This window comes from Sciurus carolinensis, chromosome 15 (genome assembly GCF_902686445.1).
Source record: "Sciurus carolinensis chromosome 15, mSciCar1.2, whole genome shotgun sequence".
In the NCBI taxonomy this organism is placed as follows: domain Eukaryota; kingdom Metazoa; phylum Chordata; class Mammalia; order Rodentia; family Sciuridae; genus Sciurus; species Sciurus carolinensis.
In genome coordinates, this window is record NC_062227.1 from 61,446,308 (window position 1) to 61,457,459 (window position 11,152).

Below are 11,152 nucleotides of genomic sequence, written 5' to 3' on the forward strand. Positions count from 1 at the left end.
ACTACTTTTGGTGTTGCTCTGTTATTCTTTTTCTAGGACTTTGAGCTGTAGTGTTAGGTCATTTATATGATTTTTTCTTCTTTTGTTGAATGTGCTCCATGAAATAAGTTTTCCTCTAAGTACTGCTTTCATAGTGTCCCAGAGATTTTGATATGATGTTTCTTTGTTCTCATTTACCTCTTAGAATTTTTAAATTTCCTTCCTGATATCTTCTGTTATCCATTCATCATATAATAGCATATTGTTTAAACTCCAGGTGTTGGAGTAGTTTCTGTTTTATATTCTGTCATTTATTTCTAATTTCAATCCATTATGATCTGATATAATACAAGGTAGTATCTCTATTTTCTTGTATTTGCTAACATTAGCTTTGGGGCATAATATATGGTCTATTTTAGAGAAGGATCAATGTGCTGCTGAGAAGAAAGTGTATTCACTCTTGGTTGGATGCACACCTAGCAATTTTGTTAAGAGACTCCACCTATTCTAAGAACCAGAGCAAGTTAACACAATAAGATCATCACACAGGCCGCACTATCACTCCAAAGCTGGGCCCAGAACACAGGATCACTACCCTAGGTGTAGACCCACCCACTGCCTGCCTTCTTTGAAAGGACTGGGATTCTGACAGGGCCAGAAAATTCTGGAAAACTAGCCTGGTGACTGAGTTTTACTTTGTTTACAAAGTGGGTTGAAATGTCCAGGTTGACTAACCATAGGCAAACTAAATATAACTAATGAATCAGAATAAGCATGTAGGAAAATGAGCAAGGGTATTAATATAGGTGTGTCCAACTTTCTTCAAATGTGCTTAGTGAATGACAGGTGGGATTTTGTTTAATTTTCTTCATTAAAAGAGCTATTCTCTGCATTTCATTGATATAATACTTACAGAAAAATTTAACTTAGCAAATTGTTTCCTGACAACTGTATTGCATTTTATTTATACTTAATGACAATTGTATATTTTCTATTTTTATTGATCGTTCCTAATGAATCAATGACTATATACAATTCTAGTTTGATGGTTTCAGTTTCTTTGTTTTTTTTTTTCAGTTTGACAGTTTTAATGGAACTCATTGGTTGGTTGACCTACAACTTCTCTAACTATTTTAGTAAGGAGTTAGTAAACCATGACCAAAATCTACTTGTGGTAGGTAGTAGCAATAGTAATAAAACTTCTAACACTATTAAGGACAATAATGACAGTTAGCAGTCATAGAATGTGTGTTGTGTACCCACAATTGCTTTTGTCATTTTGTAGTTATTGACTTATTAATCATCCCAGTAATTTTACAAGTGGATAATCTTTTGAAGAGGAGCAGAGTGTGAAGATGCCTTTGATTCACAGGTAGAAAGTGGATGTTATTATCCTATGAGATGAAAAGGCCCAGTAATTCTACATTGTTTTTGAGATGTATCAAAACTTTTGTCGAAGATCCATAGACTTTCTCTCATTTTCACTTTGTTTGGTTCTTCCCCTCTTTGAACACATCTCTTCCCAACATCTTTCCCACCAAACCCACTCACTGTCCCCCCTCATTCACTCTTTCCTCTCAACATTATTTTATACTTATGCTTTTGTTAATTATGCACAAGTTTTCTTCTCTTCCTGTTAGCAAATAAGTTCCTTGTGAATAGCAATTTTGTTGTTGTGAAGACTGTTTCTCTGCGTTATGCCCAAGAGGAACCCAGGAAGGATGTATCATAAAGAGGACAAGTGTCTTGTCGTTCTCATGGGATCTCAAGTTACACTGGTCAGAGTGTGTTAGAAATTATGTGGAGAGTCACTTTGAGAATATTTCCCTAGTACAGTGAAGAATCATACATGCTATACACAGAGCATTAGCGTAGTATACTGTGACAATATACCACATATGTACACATGTATATGTGGAGTAGGGGGAGGTAGAGTGTGACTTCAGCACTGGCAGGTCTTGGCTCCAGTTCTTGATATTGTGTCATGATAACAAATCATTCAACTCCTCTTTCTTCAATATTCCCATTTCCAGAAGGACCTGAGCAGGTAGTACCTGAAAAGCTGCAAGGACTTTTTCAGCTCTCCCAACCTCTAGCTTATGGAGGAACATAGATGCCCACCACAGCAGTTTGCAACATGAGGATATTGACTACATTCATGCAGTATGGTAGGAAGAGGGGGTGCTATGCGTTCCTCAGCTGGAACACTGCTAACTTAGAAAAATCCGTCAAAGTATAATATATAATCATCCATCTGGAGTTCTTTTTTTTTATTGTATACAAATGGGATACGTGTTGTTTCTCTATGTGTACATGGAGTCAAGGCATACCATTTGTGTAATCATACGTTTACATAGGGCAATGATGTTTGATTCATTATTTTTTTCCCTTCCCCCCCACCCCTTCCACCCCTCTTTTCCCTCTGTACAGTCCTTCTTTCCTTCATTCTTACCGCTCTCCTTATCCCTAAACCTAAACCTAACCCTAAACCTAACCCTAAACCTAATGCTAACCCCTCCCACCCCCCATTATATATCCTCATCCGCTTATCAGCGAGATCATTCTTCCTTTACTTTTTTGAGATTGGCTTATCTCACTTAGCATGATATTCTCCAATTTCATCCATTTGCCTGCAAATGCCATAATTTTATCATTCTTCATTGCGGAGTAATATTCCATTGTATATATATGCCACAGTTTCTTTATCCATTCATCAACTGAAGGGCATCTAGGTTGGTTCCACAATCTGGCTATGGTGAATTGAGCAGCAATGAACATTGATGTGGCTGTATCTCTGTAGTATGCTGATTTTAAGTCCTTTGGGTATAGGCCAAGGAGTGGGATAGCTGGGTCAAATGGTGTTTCCATTCCAAGCTTTCTGAGAAATCTCCATACTGCTTTCCAGAGTGGCTGCACTAATTTGCAACCCCACCAGCAATGTATGAGTGTTCCTTTTTCACCACATCCTCGCCAACACCTGTTGTTGCTTGTGTTCTTGATAATCGCCATTCTAATTGGGGTGAGATGAAATCTTAGGGTAGTTTTGATTTGCATTTCCCTTATTACTAGGGATGTTGAACATTTTTTCAAATATCTGTTGATTGCTTGTACATCTTCTTCTGTGAAGTGTCTGTTCATTTCCTTAGCCCATTTGTTGATTGGATTATTTGTATTCTTGGTGTAGAGTTTTTTGAGTTCTTTATAGATTCTGGAAATTAGCGCTCTATCTGAAGTATGGTTGGCAAAGATATTCTCCCACTCTGTAGGCTCTCTCTTCACATTGCTGATAGTTTCCTTTGCTGAGAGAAAGCCTTTTTAGTTTGAATCTATCCCAGTTGTTGATTCTTGCTTTTATTTCTTGTGCTATGGGAGTCCTGTTAAGGAAGTCTGGTCCTAAGCCAACAAGTTGAAGATTTGGGCCTACTTTTTCTTCTATAATCTGCAGGGTCTCTGGTCTGATTCCGAGGTCATTGATCCATTTTGAGTTGAGTTTTGTGTAGGGTGAGAGATAGGGGTTTAATTTCATTCTGTTGCATATGGATTTCCAGTTTTCCCAGCACCATTTGTTGAAGAGGCTATGTTTTCTTCATTGCATATTTTTGGCCCCTTTGTCTAGTATGAGAAAATTGTATTTATTTGGGTTTGTGTCCATGTCCTCTATTCTTTACCATTGATCTACCTTTCTATTTTGGTACCAATACCATGCCGTTTTTGTTACTATTGCTTTGTAGTAGAGTTGAAGATCTGGTATTGCGATACTCCCTGCTTCGCTCTTGCTACTGAGGATTGCTTTAGCTATTCTAGGTTTTTTATTCTCCCAGATGAATTTCATAATTGCTTGCTCTATTTCTGCAAGGTACATCATTGGGATTTTAATTGGAATTGCATTGAATCTGTATAGCACTTTTGGTAGTATGGCCATTTTGACAATATTAATTCTGCCTATCCAGGAACATGGGAGATCTTTCCATCTTCTAAGGTGTTCTTGAATTTCTTTCTTTAGTGTTCTGTAGTTCTCATTGTAGAGGTCTTTCACCTCTTTTGTGAGATTGATTCCCAAATATTTTATTTTTTTTGAGGCTATTGTGAATGGGGTAGTTTTCCTAATTTCTCTTTCTGAAGATTCATCACTTATGTATAAAAATGCATTGGATTTATGAGCATTGATCTTGTAACCTGCTACTTTACTGAATTCACTTATGAGTTCTAAAAGTTTTCTGGTGGAATTTCCAGGTTCCTCTAAATATATAATCATGTCATCAGCGAACAGGGATAGTTTGAGTTCTTCTTTTCCAATTCGTATCCCTTTAATTTTTTTGGTCTGTCTAATTGCTCTGGCTAGAGTCTCAAGGACGATGTTGAATAGAAGTGGTGAAAGAGGGCATCCCTGCCTTGTTCCAGTTTTTAGGGGGAACACTTTCAGTTTTTCACCATTTAGAATGATATTGGCCATGGGCTTAGTGTAGATGGCCTTTATAATGTTAAGGAATGTTCCCACTACCCCAATTTTTTCTAGTGTTTTGAGCATGAAGGGATGCTGTATTTTATCAAATGCTTTTTCTGCATCTATTGAAATAATCTTGTGATTCTTGACTTTAAGTCTGTTGATATGGTGAATGACATTTATTGATTTCCGAATGTTGAACCAACCTTGCATCCCTGGGATAAAACCCACTTGATTGTGGTGCACTATCTTTTTAATATATATTTGTATGCAATTTGCTAAAATTTTGTTGAGAATTTTTGTGTCGATGTTCATTAAGGATATTGGTCTGAAATTTTCTTTCCTTGATGTGTCTCTGTCTGGTTTAGGTATCAGCGTGATATTGGCTTCATAGAATGAGTTTGGTAGGGTTCCCTCCTCTTTTATTTCATGGAATACTTTGAGAAGTATTGGAATGAGCTCTTCTTTAATGGTTTTGTAGAACTCGGCTGAGAACCCATCTGGTCCCGGACTTTTCTTTGTTGGTAGGCTTTTGATGACCTCTTCTATTTCATTGCTTGAAATTGGTTTATTTAAGTTGTGTGTGTCCTCCTCGTTCAGTTTAGGTAATTCATATGTCTCTAGAAATTGGGAATACAAATCATATCACAATAATAACCCTGAATGTTAATGACCTGTACTCATCAATCAAAAGACATAGACTGGCAGATTGGATTAAAAAGAAAAATCCAACAATATGCTGTCTGCAAGAGACTCATCTCATAGAAAGAGATACCCATAGACTAAAGGTGAAAGGATGGGAAAAAACATACCATGCACACGGACACAGCAAAAAAGTTGGAGTATCTATCCTCATTTCAGATAATGTGGACTTCAAGCCAAAACTAGTCCGAAGGGATAAAGAAGGACATTACATGCTGCTTAAGGGAAGCATAAATCAGCAAGACATAACAATCATAAATATCTATGCCCCGAACATTGGCTCATCCACGTACGTCAAACAAATCCTTCTCAATTCCAGAAATCAAATAGACCACAACACAATAATACTTGGTGATTTTAACACACCTCTCTCACCACTGGACAGATCGTCCAAACAAAAATTGAATAAAGAACATAGATCTTAATAACACAATCAATAATTTAGACTTAACGGACATATATAGAATATACCATCCAACCAAGAACGAATACACTTTCTTCTCAGCAGCACATGGATCCTTCTCTAAAATAGACCATATTTTATGCCCCAAAGATAATGTTAGCAAATACAAGAAGATAGAGATACTACCTTGTACTCTATCAAATCATAATGGATTGAAATTAGAAATAAATGACAGAATAAAAAACAGAAACTTCTCCAATACCTGGAGATTAAATAATACACTATTATATGATGAATGGATAACAGAAGACATCAGGAGGGAAATAAAAAAATTCTTAGAAGTAAACGAGAACAAAGACACATCATATCAAAATCTTTGGGACACTATGAAAGCAGTACTTAGAGGAAGATTTATTTCATGGGGCGCATTCAAAATAAGAAGTAGAAATCAACAAATAAACGACTTAACACTCAAAGCACTAGAAATAGAAGAACAGACCAATACCAAAAGTAGTAGAAGACAGGAAATAGTTAAAATCAGAGCCGAAATCAACGAAATCGAAACAAAAGAAACAATTGGAAAAATTAACAAAATAAATAGTTGGTTCTTTGAAAAAATAAACAAAATTGATAAACCCTTAGCCACACTAACAAAGAGAAAGAGGGAGAAAATTCAAATTACTAAAATTCGGAATGAACAAGGAAACATCACAACAGACACGAGTGAAATACAAAACATAATTAGAAGCTATTTTGAAAATCTATACTCCAACAAAGCAGAAAAACTCGAAGACATCAACAAATTTCACCTGGAGTTCTTATCTCAGAGGTTAAGGAAACATTATTTTTTTAAAAAGTCACATTTGTTTATTTTTGAAAGAAGAGGTCAAGTTTAGAAATTCAATACCATGGCTTTCTACTTACTTATGCTGCTTCTCTGTAGTCAAGCACATGTCCAAATGAACAAGGGGCTCACCGTTCCACATTGGGGGGTCCACCTTCTAATGACGTAGCTGGTGATGTCTCCTCCAAATCACCTGGTGTCTGGGTGAGCCCAGGAATCGTTGCACACTCAGGATGTCCACCCCAGAATTGACCAATATGCAGGTAATGTTAGAGCTTGTTCTCAGGTTGGGATGTGCTGTATGTAGAGATGCACTGGGTCTGTTATTTCCTAGGATGTGTACTTATTTATTTGTCTACATTCACGTTAAGCATTTGCTGTACTTTCATTATAATTGTAAATCACCGTAAGGCAATCTATGGTAAGTCTCTGTTTACAAAGAGCTAGTGTTCTAGTCTGGAATTCAATTTGCAATAGAGAATGTGGATGAAAATCAAAGAAATACGTGCAAGGTGCAAAGGTATGGTTGGAAGGTGGGCAGGGGAACATACATATTGGTACTAAAGGGTTTAAGTCACTAATCAGACTCTGATAGAAAACTGTCATATGGAAAGCTTCATGGCTCTGACTCTGTTGGTGATTGTCTTATTTTCTTAGACAATTGCAGGTTGCAGCTTCTGATCCTGTTTATGGAATCTTACCTAACTCTCATATAACCCTAGATGATGATCTTGACATAGAAACCTATCTTCTCTGAAGCTTCTCCACCAGCTTTGGAGTTCAGGCTGAGCTCTTCTTGGTTCCTAACCTCATGTTTGGTTGACAGAACTAACTTTTCCTCATGACTCCATCTCTATCTTCTGCCTTGATGTAATTTATTGATTTGGTTAGAAAGTTTGGTTGGGTTCCTCAGACTGTGAAATTTCTATTCACCCCTACTTAATCTTGTTGTAGAGGTTCAGAAGATTTTGAGTCTTCTTTCTTGATCCTGGATTAAAACTATCAACTATTTCTATTGCTTCTGGGGCCAAGTGAAAGAACGAATTAAGTCAATAGGGTGTAGTTATAAAATATTTCTTTTTTGTTTGTAGAGGTTAATTAAGTCATATCAATCATAGAATTGAACGACTTATCTTAGATTAACATGCAGTCTGCTGGTTCTTAACCATAACTGCATGTTAGAATCACTTGGGTGTTGTATGAAAGGAGAGGCGACTAGCACTCCCCTTGACAAGGATGGAAGAGGCCCTCAGGCCTGACAACACGCATACCTTTAAGGCATTGCCTCCTGCTTCACGGTATCTAACCATCATTTTTAGGACTTAAAATCAACATACTACAGTGACGCAGCCACATCAGGTATTTATGGCAGCTCAATTCACAATAGCTAAACTATAGAACCAGCCTCGGTGCCCTTCAATAGGAGAATGGATAAAGAAACTGTGGTATATATACACCATGGAATATCACTCAGTTTTAAAGAAGAATAAAATCATGGCATTCGCTGGTAAATGGATGGAGCTGGAGAATATCATGCGAAGCAAGATAAGCCAATCCCAGAAAAACAAAGACCAGATGTTTTCTCTGATAAGTGGATACTGATACATAATGGGGGTGGGGGGTAAGGGAAGAATGGAGAACTTTGGATTGGGCAGAAGGGAATGAGGGGAGAGGAAGGGGCATGGGAGTGGGAAAGATGGTAAAATGAGACAGACATCATTACCCTATGTGCATGTATGATTATATGAATGGTGTGACTCTACATCATGTACAACCAGAGAAATGAAAAGTTGTACTCCATTTGTGTACAGTGAATCGAAATGCATTCTGCTGTCATGTCTAACTAAATAGAACAACAACAACAACAAAGAATCACTTGGGAACTGTTTGAGACATACAAATGCCTGAGCCCCATCGTAGTCCAATTAAATAAAAAACTCTGGGGGTTGGGTCCATGAAGTCATAGTTTTTAAAAGCTGCTCAGGTGACTCTGATGTGCAACCATCGATGACAATGACTGATGCAGATCTACTCCATCATTAACCAGTGAGGGGAAATATGCCCAACAAGAGTTAAGAGACTTCTCGAGTCCACATAGGTTTTGTGGGGGTTATGGGTTTGAAGAGTGAGAAGAAGATTGAGAAAGTACTGGAAACTTGAAGGAGTATCTTAATCCAAGATCTGTAAGCAGATGGCAGAGCAGTGCCAAAAATCTTCTCCAGGAGGGCGTCTGCTCAGGTGCTTGACATTTCCCAACAGTGTGACTGCTCCAGACAAAGTAAATCATCATTTATTTGCCAGCTAGAGGAGATGAAAAGAGGGAAATACAAGAGATTTTAGGGACTTAACAAGAGTGTCATTAAATAATGGAACAAAAAGCAGACAAGGAAAGATACAGTGAAGTACTGACCACTGAACCAAAATTTTTTTTTTTTTTAAATCAAACTAAAGAAAGGTCATCTTGGAATCTCTGGGTGAACAAGCTGGAGGGAGAGGACATGGTGGTTAGAGGACAGAATTCAAGAGAAAGTGATTGATACTGGAAGTGGAGCAGTTTGGGGTAATGACATTGAGTAGAGGATCAAGTGTGTGAAAGAGAATTTACCAGTTAAAAACATTTTTCTGCCTGCATAAAAAGACAAAGAACAGTGATGGAGGAGGAAGGAATAAATAGAGCATAGGTGATTTTTAAGGCAGTGAAACTACTTTGTACAATGTTGGATGTATGTCTTTATGTATTACACATTTATATTTTTCCAAACCCATAAAGTGTTCAACACCAAGAGTGAATCTTAACATAAACTATGGACTCTGGGTGATAATTAGCTGCCAATGTGGATTCATCAACTACAACAAATGAACCACAGTGCAGGCTAATGATAATGGGGAAGTTACGTGCCTGTAGGGAAAGGGTGTGTAGGTTATCTATGTATATTCTGCTCAGTTTTTCCCTGGATCTAAAATAACTCTAACATTTAAGGTCTATTAAAAAGAAGAAAAAGCAAGGAAAATAGAATGAGAGAAGAAATACTGGCAGATTTGTCTTTTTTCCTAATGTCAGAGAAAGCATGACATTTTTTTCCTCCTGGGTGAGCACCTGGATTTTTTTTTTTAGGTCTCAACTCCAGAGACACATAGTGATTTAAACGATGTTAATACAATGCATAGTCAGTTGTAAGTAATACAAAAGAGATGACCCATTGCAAACATTCTTGTCTTTATCAGTGATATTTTGACTTACACTTTTCTTAGGTGAAAGGAAATAGCTGCAGTGACTAGTCTCTGTGGAAAGTCTTCCTGGCCTGTCTCTTAGCCTGTGTCATAACAACAACAATTGGAGTGCTCATAATATGCCTGGTGAATAATCGAGGAAATAATTTCTCCATTGTTATCCGGTTACCCACAAACAATGGAGAGGCTGTAGTTAGGGGACTTGGAACAACCTGTCCTACTTCCCAGTCTACCCTGGCCACCACTTCAATTGAACCTTCAGTCACCACCACGTCAACAGGATCTGCAACCACAATGGTCACAACCAATCCTTCAACTCAGCCTGAAGCTATAGCAACCACAACTGCAAGGACAACCACAGGTGCCACCGCTGCCCCAGAATCTACAGCTACTGTAGCTCCTCCTCTACTTCTAATTTAAAGAGCCACAACCATCACTTCAATTGAATCTACAATCCCTACCCACCTGTCAACCCAGCTCACAACCACAACAGCTACTTCTGCCCCTTGAAGTTGAACGACAGCTGTTCAACTGTTGCCACTTTAACAGATTTGCCGTGGTGACTTCATAGCACCAAATGCTAGTGTAACTGAAGCTTAGCTGACATACTGATCCTCATTTCCACCATCTTTTCAATGAAACCCAGGGTTGTGTGGAAATCTACAACCACGACCACTTGTGTTATAACTTACAGCCGTGTAACTTCTACTTAGTCTACAATAAGTATTGATCACCCTCACCAGTAATCACAAATGCCGCCATTAACATTTTAATCTTAACAGGGCTACTGTCAGTCACCAAAACAATCTCTTCTATCTTGTTAACCTTTAGTCATCACCACTATAAATTAACCTATAACTACTCTCCACACTGGCTTTACCCAGAATTTATATTCTATCTACCTCTTCTACAGGAGCTGAATCCTGTATCATTGCCATTACTACATTACCATGATACCACCATGGGCCATGGATAATGGAATAATTACCCCAAATTTTGTGAAACCAACAATTAGGTTTTATAAAATTATTTAAACTGGTTTTTATATAATAGCAGTTAAGCTATAAGAATCTGATCTTGGTTCTATAGTTCCAAATCATATAGCTTCATATGGAAACAGTGACCATTTGTTCACCAGAAATCATCATGAGATTTTATATAAAACATTATATTAAAATTAGTCATTTGGATTTTATATATATTGGTTTCGGTTCAGAGTGTTGCATTTCTATGTACACAAGTTATATGCATAATGAACAGGAATTTTATATGCTGGAGATTTAAATTTATTTAGAAAAATGTTAGAAATTATAACAACTGTTTCTTCTATGGTGAATTTCGTTATGTTTCTTCAATTTCTCCTTATATTGTAAATTTCTTTTAATTAATAATATTCTTTTTGGACTAATATTACTAAATGTACATTCAAGCTCTTGAGTTTGTATTTTAAATGACTTTCTGCAATATTGTAAGTTGCTCAATTAAATGACATTTCTTGAGTCACAGCTGTGTACTACAGCACTGAAAGGTGTACCAGAAGAAAATGGAA

At 37.2% G+C, this 11,152-nt stretch overlaps 1 protein-coding gene and 1 non-coding gene across 2 annotated transcripts; both read left to right on the plus strand.

Annotated features, from left to right (window-relative positions):
• Positions 1 to 1,676: 1,676 nt before the first annotated feature.
• Positions 1,677 to 10,023, plus strand: Dynap (dynactin associated protein). Its single transcript, XM_047526234.1, is given in 4 exon segments — positions 1,677 to 1,757; positions 6,472 to 6,607; positions 8,471 to 8,517; positions 9,625 to 10,023. Coding segments are annotated over 4 exon segments (663 nt in total).
• Positions 7,565 to 7,690, plus strand: LOC124965868 (U6atac minor spliceosomal RNA). The gene has a single exon (XR_007105253.1). It is a non-coding gene; the product is annotated as a U6atac minor spliceosomal RNA (small nuclear RNA).
• Positions 10,024 to 11,152: the final 1,129 nt, after the last annotated feature.